Source organism: Cervus canadensis, chromosome 21, assembly GCF_019320065.1.
Source record: "Cervus canadensis isolate Bull #8, Minnesota chromosome 21, ASM1932006v1, whole genome shotgun sequence".
Lineage (NCBI taxonomy): Eukaryota > Metazoa > Chordata > Mammalia > Artiodactyla > Cervidae > Cervus > Cervus canadensis.
This window is the reverse complement of record NC_057406.1, coordinates 58,331,214-58,346,920: the sequence shown is the minus strand read 5'-3', so window position 1 is coordinate 58,346,920 and position 15,707 is coordinate 58,331,214. Positions and strand designations below refer to the sequence as shown.

Below are 15,707 nucleotides of genomic sequence, written 5' to 3'. Positions count from 1 at the left end.
GGTCAAGTGGTCTAGTATTCCCATTTCTTGAAGAATTTTCCACAGTTTGTTGTGATCCACACAGTCAAAAGCTTTGGCCTAGTCAATAAAGCAGAAATAGATGTTTTTCTGGAACTCTCTTGCTTTTTCGATGATCCAGTGGATGTTGGCAATTTGATCTCTGGTTCCTCTGCCTTTTCTAAATCCAGCTTGAACATCTGGAAGTTCATGGTTCACGTACTGTTGAAGCCTGGCTTGGAGAATTTTGAGTGTTACTTTGCTAGCGTGAGAGGTGACTGCAATTGTGCTGTAGTTTGAACATTCTTTGGTATTGCTTTTCTTCAGGATGGGAATGAAAAATGACCTTTTTCAGTCCCATATGAAAAGGCAAAATATAGGACACTGAAAGGTGAACTCCCCAGGTCAATAGGTGTCCAATATAGTACTGGAGATCAGTGGAGAAATAACGCAAGAAAGAATAAAGAGATGGAGCCAAAGCAACACCACCACCCAGTTGTGGGTGTGACTGGTTATGAAAATAAAGTCTGATGCTGTAAAGAACAATATTGCATAGGAACCTGGAATGTTAGGTTTATGAATCACGGCAAATTGGAAGAGGTCAAACAGGAGATGGCAAGAGTGAACATGGACATTCTAGGAATCAGCAAACTAAAATGGACTGGAATGGGTGAATTTAACTCAGATGAACGTTATATCTACTACTGTGGTCAAGAATCCTTTAGAAGAATTGGAGTAGCCATCATAGTCAACAGGAGTCCGAAATGCAGTAATTGGATGCAATCTCAAAAACAGCAGAATGATCTCTGTTTGTTTCCAAGGCAAACCATTCAATATCACAGTAATCCAAGTCTATGCCCCGACCAGTAATGCTGAAGAAGTTGAAGGTGAACGGTTCTATGAAGGCCTACAAGACCTTCTAGAACTAACACCCAAAAAAGATGTCCTTTTCATTGTAGGGGACTAGAATGCAAAAGTAGGAAGTCAAGAAATACCTGGAGTAACAGGCAAATTTGGCTTTAGAGTACAGAATGAAGCAGGGCAAAGGCTAACAGAGTTTTGCCAAGAGAACGCACTGGTTTAGCAAACACCCTCTTCCAACAACACAAGCGAAGATTCTACACATGGACATCACCAGATGGTCAATACCGAAATCAGATTGATTATATCTTTGCAGCCAAAGATGGAGAAGTTCTATACAGTCAGCAAAAACAAGCCCAGGAGCAGACTGTGGCTCAGATCATGAACTCCTTATTGCCAAATGCAGACTTAAATTGAAGAAAGTAGGGAAAACCACTAGGCCATTCAGGGTATGACCTAAATCAAATCCCTAACAATTATACAGTGGGAGTGACAAAGAGATTCAAGGGATTAGATCTGATAGGGCCTGAAGAACTATGGAAGGACGTTCATGGCATTGTACAGGAGGCAGGGATCAAGACCATCCCCAAGGAAAAGAAATGCAAAAAGGCAAAAATGTTTGTCTGAGGAGGCCTTACAAATAGGTGTGAAAAGAAGAGAAGTGAAAGGCAAAGGAGAAAAGGAAAAATATACCCATTTGAATGCAGAGTTCCAAAAAATAGCAAGGAGAGACAAGAAAGCCTTCCTCAGCGATGAATGTACTTGTTAACCAATACAGAAATTAAAATATACTTCTAGAATTTGGGATCTGAAGCACTAAAGGGAGGAGGAGAATTAATATCTCAGTTTACAAAGCTGAGAATCAAGAAATAGTGGATCCAGTTGAAAGCATAAGAAATGAAAATGTAAATAAGGTGCTTACAAGTACAAAGCTTCCTAATAAAGGATATCAAATTAGTGCAATAATGATATAAACAGAATATTGGGAAAGGTATAAAAAATAAAAAATAAATAAAATCCTTATTTTTCCCAATTAGAAGGAAATAAATAATATCAAATTTAAGTTAAGAAAAAGCAAAATTCAATACTAAATATTGATTAGCTATTGTGGTTGATGACTTCCTACTTTGCACCAGGCACCTTCCCAATTGTTTGGTATGAGTTCACTTTGTTTTAGTTCTCACAATGATCCTATAAGAAAGGAAACTGAAGCTCAGAGAGGTTGACTAATTTACTCAAAGCACACGGCTAGTGCTAGAGCCAGAATCCACGTCCAGATTCCTGTCTCCTGAGCACACATTCTCACACTATTCCACCTCCCAATGTAGTAATATCATTTAAAGACATTGATTAATGATCTAAAGAAGAAGCTTTTCCTTGGGAAGGAATGAGCAGAACCCTCTGTACAAATTGATCTGTTTTAACCATATGCACTTACAACTGGATTGTTTTAACTCTAAGAGAACAGGAGTCACTTTATACTAGTCGGTAACCCACAAGAATGGGGTGGTTGCTAGTGCCACCACCTTAAAGAAGATGGAAGCAGCTGAATTAAATGCCAACAAGAAATGTGTGACTTCTGCTGTGACAACTGTCAGTGTAGGGGACATGTTCATGTTGATGAAACCTAGTTCTCTAGAAAAGTAGAAAAGTTAAACCAGAATAATGTGAGTGAACTGTGACCTTCAACAGATATTGTCCAGCAGCATCTTGTCCACCCACATGTGCACCCTTGGGCTTCCGTCCCCTCAAAGGAAGGAAGACCCCTTGCAGGGGAGGTGAATCACAGAGACTGGCATCTCTGCTCCTGCAAAGACAAGGATGCTCTTAAGATGATCAGAGAAGTGGTCATAAGGGGGCACCCACATATAATAATAATAATAAAAGATAATGATTGCTATGAATATGTTTCCTTGAGACAGGCTGAGTCTGTGAAAGGCCATGAGTTCATGATAATATCCAAAAGAGAGGACTTTAGAAAAGTGTGGCCAAAAAGAGAGACATAAAGGTTAAAAAGAATGCTAGTGGTTATGCAGGAGACACAAGACAAAAGAGACATGGGATCGATCCCTGGGCAGGGAGGATCCCCTGGAGAAAGAAATGGTTGCCCGCTCCAGTACTCTTGTCTGGGAAACCCATGGATAGAGGAGCTGGGAGGGCTGCATTCATGAGGCTGCGAAGAGCTGGACCCAACTGAGCTGGTACCTTTCTTTTGTTTCTATGGTGCAAAGAAGAGTGGATGTGATGGAAATATTCTGTGTTAATTGAATTTAATAATAAGAGGAGTCTTGATGTCTATGGGTATATTCCTTTCTGTTTATTTACATGAAAGTTTATAAAGGATTGAGAAATAAAGAACCCCTGACGTCCCGAGGCTGGCCTGGTATCACAACAGGGCGATGCTCTTCTCCTGTTGGATGTAAAGGCTCTCACAGAACTCCAGCCTCACACAGGGTCACCCTGAGAGCAGGAGTAAGGAGACAGCAAACACCCATCACTGCGCCCTCACCCACACCTCGCCCCCTCCCTTGGCTGAAAAGCACGACTGCTCCTTCTTTACCCATTACAGCTTTATCCTCGCTCTGGTCTCCCCTCTCCATTGATGGAGTTACTGAGACCCCATGGTAGTGCTGCCCCCATTCTCTGCAGCACCCAATCTAGAGCAACCCCATTTCCTTAGAGCATCCCCCAAATCCCCTTACCCAAGCACTACTCCTAGAATCTTTCCTTCTACCCATTCCTCTGGGATGCCCACAGCTCCCCCTCAGGAAGAGTGACCATCAGCTTGTGTTTAGGGGGTGTGCCTGGTGCCGAGGGCTGGAGGTAGTTTCATGTGGATGGGAGAGAATTCACAAAGATCTGCCCTCCTCCAAGAGGATGGGAGAGGAGAGCTGGCTGGCCCCCTGCCTCCTTCTCTGCCCCGAAGCTGCAGGACCCCAGGAGCCAGGTCAGCCTATTGAAATCATGAAACATGAGAACAGAGTAAAGTCAGAAAGAAGAGAAGGGCTCGGGCAGAAGGGCCGGCTCCTGGATGATGACAAACAATTGTAAATGCATTGAACACTTGACTCATCCTTCTGTCCTTCCCTCCCATTCCTGGCCTGGTCCTGACCCTTGTCTGGGGCCTCACATCGGTGTAGATGCTGATAGTGCTTCCTCTGCTAGATTCCTGTCCAGGGCTTCCTCCTCTGTTAGTTCTGATTGGTCCCTTTCTGGAAAGGCTGTTGGTGGGAGAGGGGAGGACCCTGGAGAAGCCTGTCCCTGCCCAGCTGCACGGCTAGTCATGCATCCCTCCCCTCCTCATGGGCAGACAGATTCTCCCCAACAATCTCCCTCAGGTGCCTGCAGCCATGCTCCCTGGGAAGGGAAAAGGGTGTTAAGAAAGTCCCTAGCCCAGCACCCAGACCCTCCCGACTGTCCCAGCTCCTGTCTTCCTCACACTCTCTGTCTCCACAGGGCCTGCTGCAGGAGCCTGACACCTCACTTGGCACAGGCTGCCCCTCCCCATGAAACGTGTTTCCCCACTGGCCTCACTATGTGACGGGTTACTTTTCCCTGGAGGCCCAGCTCCAAGCCTCCCTCTGACAGCTTCCCCCAGTCCTCTATAGTTCCTCTTGAAGGTCACACTTTCCTGGTCATGTTTCCTTTTTGCTCAGTTCTTCCAGGTCTGAGAACCCTACCCACATCATCAGGGGCCCTGTCTGTTCTCTGCTGCTCCTCCTGTCCAGGGTCTCTGGGCACCCTCCACCCTCCTCGTCACAGCCTGGCCAAAATATGAGGGGTGGGACCCCTTCTGGGGACATGAAACAACCAACTTCCTGATGACACAGCACAAGCCCAGGTCCCCCTGTGAAAGTTAGGAAGGGAGGGAGGGTAGAAGGGGGACAATGAAGAAGAGAATGGAGAAGAGTTGAAGAAGAAACTAAAGATCCTAATTAGTCAATCATTCAAAACGATCCGGTGTAAACCAGACAGAAAAAACTGAAGGGACTGAGGGAAGCATGTAAAATAACATTGACCTTTTTTTGCAACAGGTTTGCCACTAGGACACAGGTGTCATGAAAACCACCGTTAAACCTAAGACAAAATGGGAAAGGAGAAGACCCACATCAACATTGTTGTCATTGGGCACATAGATTCAGGGAAGTCTACCATGACTGGCCATCTGATCTACAAATGTGGCAGGATCGACAAGAGAACAATCGAGAAGTTCAAGAAGGAGGCTGCTAAGATAGGAAAGGGCTCCTTCAAATATGCCTGGGTCTTGGACAAACTGAAAGCTGAACGTGAGCATGGTATCACCATCGATATCTCCCTGTGGAAATTTGAGACCAGCAAGTACTATGTTACCATCATTGATGCCCCAGGACACAGAGGCTTCATAAAAAACATGATTACAGGCACATCCCAGGCTGACTGTGCTGTCCTGATTGTTGCTGCTGGTGTTGGTGAATTTGAAGCCGATATCTCCAAGAATGGGCAGACCCGTGAGCATGCCCTTCTGGCTTATACTCTGGGTGTGAAACAACTAATTGTTGGAGTTAACAAATTGGATTCCACTGAGCCACCCTATAGCCAGAAGAGATACGAGGAAATTGTTAAGGAAGTCAGCACCTACATTAAGAAAATTGGATACAACCCCGACACAGTAGAATTTGTGCCAACTTCTGGCTGGAATGGTGACAACATGCTGGAGCCAAGTGCTAAGATGCCATGGTTCAAGCAATGGAAAGTCACCCATAAGGACGGCAATGCCAGTGGAACCACCCTGCTTGAAGCTCTGGATTGCATCCTGCCACCAACTCACCCAACTGACAAACCCTTGCGTTTACCTCTCCAGGATGTCTATAAAATTGTTCGTATTGGCACTGTCTCTGTGGGTCGTGTGGAAACTGGTGCTCTCAAACCTGGCATGGTGGTCACCTTTGCTCCAGTCAATGTAATAGCTGAAGTGAAGTCTGTAGAAATGCACCATGAAGCACTGAGTGAAGCCCTTCCTGGGGACAATGTGGGCTTCAATGTCAAGAACGTGTCTGTCAAAGATGTCCGTCGTGGCAATGTGGCTGGTGACAGCAAAAATGATCCACCCATGGAAGCTGCTGGCTTCACAGCTCAGGTGATTATTTTGAACCATCCAGGCCAAATCAGTGCTGGATATGCACCTGTGCTGGATTGTCACACAGCTCACATTGCTTGCAAGTTTGCTGAGCTGAAGGAGAAGATTGATCATCGTTCTGGGAAAAAGCTGGAAGATGGCCCTAAATTCTTGAAATCTGGTGATGCTGCCATTGTTGATATGGTTTCTGGCAAGCCCATGTGTGTCGAGAGCTTCGCTGATTATCCTCCCCTGGGCCATTTTGCTGTGCGTGACATGAGACAGACAGTCGCTGTGGGTGTCATCAAGGCAATGGACAAGAAGGCACCTGGAGCTGGCAAGGTCACCAAGTCTGCCCAGAAAGCTCAGAAGGCTAAATGAATATTATCCCCAATACCTGCCACCCCAGTCTTAATCAGTGGTGGAAGAACGGTCTCAGAACTGTTTGTCTCAATTGGCCATTTAAGTTTAATAGTAGAAGTCTGGTTAATGATAACAATGCATCGTAAAACCTTCAGAAGGAAAGGAGAATGTTTTTGTGGACCATATGTTTTGTGTGTGGCAGTTTAAGTTATTAGTTTTTAAAATCAGTACTTTTTAATGAAAACAACTTGACCAAAAATCTGTCACAGAATTTGAGACCCATTAAAAAAAGTTTAATGAGAAACCTGTGTCTTCTTCTGGTCAACACTGTAACTCCCTATAGTACTACTTTGGTAAGAGTTGCTCATAAGCTATTTCTGGTAAAACAATTTTCAAATTATGCATTTGTATTTCTAGGGTGGAGCTTCAGGTTTGTTAACCTTGTGTTGAGAGAACTCATCTGTTTTAATGACATCTTAAGCATTGGTGCAACACTTTCTAGATTAGGACAGATGAGCAAAGAGTAACTTTTATATGTAAGCTAATTTGTAAGGTCAGATTCTATAGTATAAAAGCTCCTGTTGCATATAAAATTTTGTATGGTTACATAAATGAGTAAATATGTCATTTAGTTTCCCAGTTATGAGGATGTGCATTCACATTTATAATAAGTAGTTAATCTAAAATGTGAGGCTTAAACAGTATTGAGTACTGCCCTGCTAGAGTTAATTGTATACAGGTTCTAGGAAAAATAAAAGATGCTGGAGGCTAAAAAAAACAAAAAACAAAAAACATTGATTTGAGGAAACCTTTCTAAATACACACATTCCACAAGATATAAAGGAAATTCTGACCTACTGGACTCTTGGAATTTAAAATTGCCAAGGATCCCATAAACCAGGTCAGAAAAAACATCTGCACCCACAGGGAAACATGGAAATCAGCTTTTAAAAACTTAGTAATAGAATAGAACAACCAATTCCCCAGGAGGTAGCTTGCCCAGGGTCACACAGCTCTCTGTGTGCAGAGAGGAGGCCAAGACCAGGCCTTTGGACATGGGTACGAGGGAGGGGTGGAAATGTGGTTTTAACAACCTAAAGTTTCTAGGATTGTCTCTGCTGGTAAAAAACATAGATTTAAGCTCATGCCCCTCCTATTAAACTGATGTCTGTAGAGTTTGGCTTTTTATCTTAATATTGCAACAGAGGGATTATATGTGGACCTTGTGCAGTGAGCCCTTCTTCTTCTACCAGGGCCATCTTCCCCACACAGGACCACCCATCACCCACATTCTGAGCAGAGGGCCCAGGGAACATAGGAAGCCAACGCCCTTTGACTCCCCGCTTGGTTTCCTGTCTCTCTCCAGGTGGCAGAGTCCCCCAGGGACTGGCACTGAGCCTGGCACTCAGAGGCAGGGTTTTTCAACAAACCCCGATTCCTTGTAACTGAAAAAAAAAATCCCCTTTCCCCCATCAGCCCTAGCCTAGCTCCCCGGGGGCAGCTTCAAGGAGGCCAGGTCATAGGAGGGAGGCTCTGACTCCCCTGACCTCCTCCACCCTTCTGCTTCCTTCAGTTTCCCAAAGTACTGAGCACACCCAACACCCCCCTTCCTCCTGGGCTCACTGCTCACGTCTCAGGGGTCCATGTGCTGAGCTGAGTCCACCGGGACGGGTGCCGCCCTCCCTCTGCTCTGTTTAGGAGCCCCAAGGTGGGAGGAAGCCCTCAGACACACCTGCCTCCACATCCAGGCTCTGCCCCTGCTTCACCTGCTGCCTCAGCCATGACCTCACCTCTCTGAGCTTCCAGTTCCCTTCTGTCAACTAGTGACATCATCCTTTCTCAGACATTCATCCTGAGGACGGGGAGATGGGCAGGGCCTCTCCGCACTGCTTACCCAGTGATCCTCCTCTCGCTGAGTGTGAACAAGATCCAGATGTTCTCAGCTGTGCAGATGCAGCCTCCGACTGTGCATCTCTGCAATGACCACACACACCCTCTGTGCCCAGATATACTCTGGGAAACAAAACTGAAAGCAAAGCTGTCACTTCTGAGTGGTTCAAGTCAAACAAACAACCTGCCCACCAGCCCAACCCTGGGACTATTTCCACCTCCAGCTGACCCCCTTAGAGACAGAAGCCCAGTCCTGACATTCCATGTCCTTCTTGACACAGTCCACTCCGTCTCAGGCTCCATGAAGGAAGACCTGCCACCAACACACCGTGAATCCCTTGGCAAATCCCTCCTCCCCCCACCCTACCCCCACCCCTGTTTCCATCTTCTCACCCGTCCAACCCCACACTCAGCCTGCAGGGACACCCGGGGAGGCTGGTGGCGGGGGTGGGGTGGGGTGGGGGGGGATGAGTCAAACACAGGGAGTCTTTAAGCGCTCATTCCCTTTACCCCAACAATGTCATCTGCAGGGCCCACACCCAGAAAAACAGCCTCAAAGGTGAGGCGAAAACTTCATACACAGATATGTTCACTGCAGTGTTATTTAAAATGAAGAAAGTTGCAAGAGCCTAAATTCCAACAATATGGGTAGAGAAAACTTAGACATTTGCAAAGTGTTAGTCATTCAGCTGTGTTCAACTCTTTGTGAAGCCATGGACTGTAGCTCGCCAGACTCCTCTCTCCATGAACTTCACCAGGCAAGAATACTGCAGTGGGTTGCCTTTCCCTTCTCCAGGAAGTCTTCCCGACCCAGGGATAAGAATTCGGGTCTCCCGCCTTGCAGGCAAATTCTTTAGAGTCTGGCCACCAGGCAAAGACCTTTTTAAAATATAGGGATGAACTAAAGTATATACAGAAGAAATGACAACATTTTTGAGGTTTGCTTCCAAAAACATAACTGCACTGTAGGGAGATGTCCAATAATCTTACTGGGGAATTATTTTACTTCTCTAGGTTTTACCCCATTTCCTGAATCTGAACTGTTAGTTTTAGCGTTTTCATAATGAAATATACAGCTTCTTTAATTATCAGTTAAAGAATGGTTGGTCATAACACGTCTGCTGTCTTTCAAAAACAATGTCCCTATTTTAGGAGGGAGGGCTCTGCCCAGACTCAGCTGTCGTCACTGGTGTGAGGTCCAGGACAGCACCCTTTGGAAAAGAACAAGTTAATATGAACTTCCAGGTATTGTTGAGAGATTGGCGCAGGATGTTAAAGATGCCCAGCACCAAGGCATGAGAGAAACATGAAATTGTCACCAGAGGCCCTGCCCGGAGGCACGCAGGTCCTGGGTGGCGGGCACATGTGTGTAGCACAGATTCCTGCCCGTCTCTCCCCATGTGGGACAGGACAGCAGGTGGGGACAGACAGCTGCAAGGTCTGGGCTCCCAGTGGGGTGGGTACACTGCCCTGGGCCCAGGATGAGCTGTGCTATAGAAACACCACTTGCTTGATTCACTTCCTCTGGGAACAGGACACCCTGACTTCTCCCGACCAATCAGCTCAACATGGATCAGGGAGGAGGCTCAAGGCACCCAGAGGGCCCACCAGGATGACCCTTCCCAAGCAGGGTCCTCAGCCACTCTCCTTGTCTCTGGGCCCGGCTTCCTCCTGTTCTCCATGGGGGTGATACCACCTGCTCTCAGAGGGGCAGTGAGGACCTGATAAGGACCCAGGTGATGGTGCTGACACAGCGATGGCCCAGCCCAGGATCTGCAGGGGTGAATTTCCCCTCAGCAAAGAGGAACAGGGAGTGGGATCCCAGTGAAGACTGGTGTCAGGGGAGCAATGTTCCTGGAGGCCAGGGTCTCTACTGTAACTCCTTGTTGCCTGCACATATATGACATACATGCAGAATACTGAGAAGGGAGCCCAATGGAACAGGAGAAGCACTAGCATGGACTAGGGCCCTTCCTCCCTGGCATCACGGCAAGATGCAGCAGGTGGCAATGATTCATGTCTGTCTCCAGCTAGAGAAGTGGGCAGTGTACTTACTATCGTGTGTGGGGTGGTTGGACCCAGAACAGTGTGAAGAGAGTCATTTCTGTTGGTCTGGGAAGAGGGCACATGTGCACCCAGGAAGCACTAAATCTGGAGCCTCTCTTCCTGAGAATTTGCCCCAGGGTTTGGGTCCCTGTTACTCATTCATCTTCCTCATCCTTCAGCCTGAACTATTAGTCCAAGGATGCTATCCCCAGACCCAAGTTATTCTGTCTCCTGGGAACTTGATTACACTTGAAACACTGAGATTCCACGTGTTTGGACCTAAGCCCCTGCTCACTGGACCTCAGCGGCCAGACTGTGGGATCCTGGAGGGGGACCTGTCCTGCGTCCTGTCCTCCCTGAACTGTGCACGTTGGGGACGCCTTTCTGTTCTCTGACCTGGGCTTCTTCCCTCCCAGTGCACGCTCTTCTGCGCTCACTCAGCCAGACTCAGTCTCTGTGCTCAGAACCACAGGGCTCTCACCTTACACACGTCACTGTGGAGTTGCCTCAGCCACACAGTGAGCTCAATGGGGTCCAGCTCTAAGGGCTCAGGGGAGATGGGGGGACACTGAGTGTTTCTGTACCCGGTGTCTGAAACCTGCCCAGAGAAGTCTGTGCAGGATGGGAATTCTCCAGGAACTGAGGAAGAACTGATGAAGGAATGAACTCACATTTCCGAAGGTCAGGCAGGCGATGGCCATGACTTGCTGACGTCTTCAAGAAAGAATGAGAGGACCAGTTGGAGCCTCAGGAAAACATGGGCTGAGAGGGAGTCAGAGGCACTGAGGAAAGTCTTCAGAGGGAGGTTTGGACAAAAGTGTGGAGAAGGCTGTGCAGCACATGGGGAGGGAGTTAGGAGACGTCCTGGGATCATTTCCAGGTCCTTCGTCTCTGGCTTCCTGCCCTGGGATCCAGGTGTGGGAGCCTGTTAGGCACTCACATGCTCTACACATGGAAACACAGAGAGTCGGTGTCGTGTGGAGCAGGCCCGTGGGGGTGAGACAAACACCCAGATGCTCCCCTCTCCTCCCTGGAGAGGAGGAGCCTGAGGCATCCCATGAAGGCTCCTCAGAAGGTCCAGGCAGGTGCAGTCCCAGATGGGTGACCAGGTCAGAACATGGCCTTGGATGGACCTTCCCTCCTACCTGCCCACTTCCCCCAGCCCCTCAGTCCTGCTCCTGGGGATCGAGTGAGTCTGGCATCCAGCTCTGCCTTTGAGGGACCACAGGCTCCAGCAGGCTAGGCTGCAGGGAGGCTTTGAGTGTATGTGCTCAGAGTCATGGGCCGCCGTGGAGGAGGGGAAGCAGGTAGGGCTAAGATCAAGTCATTCTAGTCCCATGTGGGGAATAGGCAGGTGAGGCAGGGCAGTGCCCCGAGGTAAACACAAAAAGACTGTTCTGGAAGCTCCTGCAGGAGTCCTGGTAAAACATGAAGGCAGCCTGCATGAGGGATGTGCTATCTCCCTCTGCCCCTCTGTTTACGGCTGACCCTCTCTCATACCTGCACACAAGCCCTCTGCTCTCAATCACCCTTGGGTGCCCCGTGTCCATCCTGGTCCCTGTGGCTGGAGGAGGAGCATCCCCATGCTCAGCTCAGATGACACGGGCTCCCTCAGGTGTCCCACGGGGCCTGCAGGCCTCCAGGTTCTGAGGGAAGTGACTGAATGGGAGCCCAGTGGGCAGGCAGGAGGAGCCATGGAGGACGTGCTTCCTGAGACCCTGGGAGACGGGCTCATGGGGAAGGAGGTCAGGCATCTGGAGCCCAGCTGAGCTCATCAATCAATGCAAGGAAGCCTCAGTGAATAGCTCATATTTATTGAACTAAAGTCTATAGAACACAACGTGGAGAGAGGTAGATAATCCTAGAATACCTTGTTCTGCTTCATCCCCAACTGAGGAGGAAATTGAGGGTCAGACAGGCCTTGTCTGTTGGCCCCAGGCTGGTTGATCTCTTTGACACACCGCATAGTTCCGATCTGTTGGTGCCTTCTGCTTTCCTCTTTCTTTCTTATTTTCCCAAATCAATCTCTGTTCCTACACAACACTGGGAATTTCATGGGAACTTCACTGGTCTCTTAGTGCACCCTGAACTCAAAGGGCACCTGGATACTTGTCAGATGCTCCATCCACTGTGTTGTCATCACTGCTGCTGCCACCACCATCATCACCACCATTGTCATCAAGAAGTCACTGCCTGAAGTTCTCTACAGAACATTCTGCAAAGAAGATATACAGATGGCTAACCAGCATATAAAGAGGCTGAACACTGCTAATTATTCAGTTCAGTTCAGTTCAGTCATTCAGTCGTGTCCGACTCTTCACAACCCCATGGACCACAGCACACCAGGCCTCCCTGTCCATCATCAACTTCTGGAGTCTACTCAAAGTCATCACCATTGAGTCAGTGATGCCATCCAACCATCTCATCCTGTGTGTACGCTAATCAAAACTACAATAAGGGATCATCCCCTACCAATCAGATGGGCCATCAAGTAAAAGTCTACAGACAATCAGTATTGGAGATGATATGGAGAAAAGGCAAGCCTCCTATACTGTTACTGGGAATGTAAATTGGTGTGGTCGTTATGGAAAACAGTAAAGAAATTCCTTAAAAACTAAAAATAGAGCTATCATGTGATCCAGCGACCCCACTTCAGGGCATATATTTGGAAAAGAAAAAGTTCCCATTTGAAAAGATACATGCACCCCATGTTCATAGCAGCACTGTTTACAATAGCCAAGACATGGAAGCAACCTAAATGTCTGTCAACAGATGAAGGGATAAAGACAATGTGGTACATACAAACAATGGAATATTACTCAGCCATAAAAAAAGATGAAATAATGCCTTTTGTAGTAACATGTATGGATCTAGAGGTGATCATACTAAGTGAAGTAAGTCAGGCAGAAAAGACAGACATATAATTTCACTTATATGGAGAATCCAAGAAATAGTTTAGGTGGTTCCCTGGTAGTCTAGTGGTTAGAATTTGGTGGTTTTGCTGCTATGGCCACATTTATCCCATGTCAGGGATCTGAGATCCCACAAACTGCTTGGCATTTCCAAAAAAAAAAAAAGAGTACAAATGAACTTAGGAACAAACCCAAACAGACTCATAGTCATAGAAAACATAACTTGCTACTAAAGAGAGAGAGGGGTAAACTAGGAGTATGGGATTAACAGATGCACACTACCATACATAAAACAGATTAAAGAAACAAGGACTTAATGTCTAGCACAAGGAATAATATTCAGTGTCTTATAATAATCTGTAATGAAACAATTTTAAAGAATATAGATATATACATAGATTATGTATAACTGAATCACTTCGATGTACACCTGAACTAACAGAATATTGTAAATCAACTCTACTTCGATTAAAGAAACAAGCAGACAAAAGAAGTCACAGCCTAATTAAGATAAAATGCTGGAATCAAAGCTGAGTTGTTGGAGAAGTAGGGCTAGAGACCAAAACCAGGAGGAGACTCTTCTTGCTGGGGCGTCAAACCCTGGGAAGGGCAATAGAGCAGCCCCTGTTACTTCTCCTGGATCCCAACAATCCTACCTCTCTATCTCCCTCTTTCAACCCTTTTGTATTTCTGGTCTCTTGTTGCTAGTTCCCCTGCCTCTCCTTTTATTCTGTCCTCAGTGACTTCTTTAGTTCCAAGTAAGTGGTTTCTGATGGGAAGGGAGTTAGGGGAGAATGGATACATGTATGTGTATGGCTGAGTCCCTTCACTGTTCACCTGAAACTATCACACCACTGTTAATCGACTGTTCCTCAATACAAAATAAAATTCATAGTATGAAAAAAATAAGAGGTTTATCCCTCGGCCCCTGCCCATTCTCTAGTCTCCCTTCCTCCCTTAATCCAGGCTCCTCCTCTCTCCCCATCTATCACCTACATTCAACCCTCCCCTCCTGTGCTCAGCTGCAGAAATGCCAGTTTCCTAACCCTCAGCTCCAACAATTTTGTCTCACTCTCCTTTTTCCCCTAACAAGGTGCCTCCACACCTTGACCCTGAATGTGTCCCTGGACCCTCAGTGCTCTGGGGGTGGTGGAGTTGGGTCCTCTTGCAGATGCTTATAGGTCTGCATGAGCTCCTCCAACTTCCTCTCCAGCTCCCTGGCCTGCTGCCACAGGTTTCAGCTGATGCTGTCTTTGTGCCATTGTGAAGGTGCATTGACTCCTTCACCAGGAAGCCCACATCCATCAGGAGGAAGACACCTGCAATGGCTGCACTCACAATTTGGGCTCCTTTGGTAACTGCCGAAGCTGTGCCTTTGAAAGCTGCCTCTACCTGCTGGATGGCTGGGGCTGAGATTCTCCCAGGGCTCACGAGGATGTTTGCGTTGGCTGCAGAGTCAGGGTTGGCTTCACCTGTCTCCATGGCATGGATATTTATTTCAAGGTGTTTCTTGGCTTTTGCCAATTGCTCTGTTGTGTCAACAATTTTGGGGTTGCTCTTGAGTACCTCTAGGAGCACCTTCCATTTCTTGACAGCAATTGACATCAATTGACTGGCTTTGTTTTCTGCTGATGACCTACTTACATGTTCTACGATGCTGGTGGCCACAGCGGTCACAGCACTCGCTGCTCCCAGCCCTATCCCAGTGGCTGAGAGTGCCACACTGGCCCCGGCTGTCACGGGTGCCAGAGCCAGGCCAAGGATGGTCAGGGCGCCAGATAAAGCGCTGGTGCTGTGGCTCACCACATTGGAGATGGTACAGTCCCTGTGGACTTTGTCTACATTGTCTGCAAGCTCCCGGAGCTTGCCTATGAGCTCCACCAGCTGCTGCATCACCCGAGGAAACTTCTTCAGAAACCTCCTCCTGTCCAGCTGCTCTTTTGGGAGCGTTTCCTGGTCCTTCCCAGCCAAGTCTCCTTTCAATTCATTCAGATATTCATGTAGTGCATTCATGTCTTCCCTGTAACAGTGAAGGTCAAGGGGTTAGAAAGGCAGTTTGCTTGTCTGTAAAATAGGTTCCCAAATGTCTATTCTGCATACATACAGAGATAGTACTATAAATCAATTAGAAAAGAAATTTACAAACATAGAATTTCCTCTTTCAACATTAAACACAGGTTTTATACGTTGTAGAGTCTCCATATACTTCTTAAATCCTCTAACAGCTAAGCAATAGTCACCTTAGAATACTCATAACTTAAGAGAGATATTTGATGGAATTCCCTGGTGGTCCAGAGGTTATGATTCTGCACTCCCACTGCCTCGGGCATGACTCAGTCTCTGGTCAGGGAACGAGGAACCCACAAGCCGTGTGGCTCAGCCAAAAAAAAATGTATTTGGTAGAGACGTCTCAGAGGCAGGTCAACACCAGCACTTCGAAAGAGTTGGTGAGTGGGAACTCCACAGAGAAAGAAGAGAAGTGGTGTTAGAGCAGAAAACCTGCATTCAAGGGCCTCGGTGTGTGGTGATAGGGAAGGCAATGG

General features: G+C 47.2%; 2 protein-coding genes and 1 pseudogene across 2 annotated transcripts in view; 2 read left to right on the top strand and 1 right to left on the bottom strand.

Moving 5' to 3' along the window:
• Nucleotides 1–15,707, bottom strand: part of LOC122424048 (apolipoprotein L3-like) — an 87,913-nt gene that overhangs the window by 54,416 nt on the left and 17,790 nt on the right. The window lies entirely within an intron of this gene.
• Nucleotides 1–15,707, top strand: part of LOC122424050 — a 28,505-nt pseudogene that overhangs the window by 9,130 nt on the left and 3,668 nt on the right.
• On the top strand, nt 4,946–6,620 carry LOC122424037 (elongation factor 1-alpha 1-like). The gene has a single exon (XM_043441645.1). It carries the CDS (start codon nt 4,946–4,948, stop codon nt 6,332–6,334), a length of 1,389 nt encoding a protein of 462 aa, XP_043297580.1. The 3' UTR covers nt 6,335–6,620.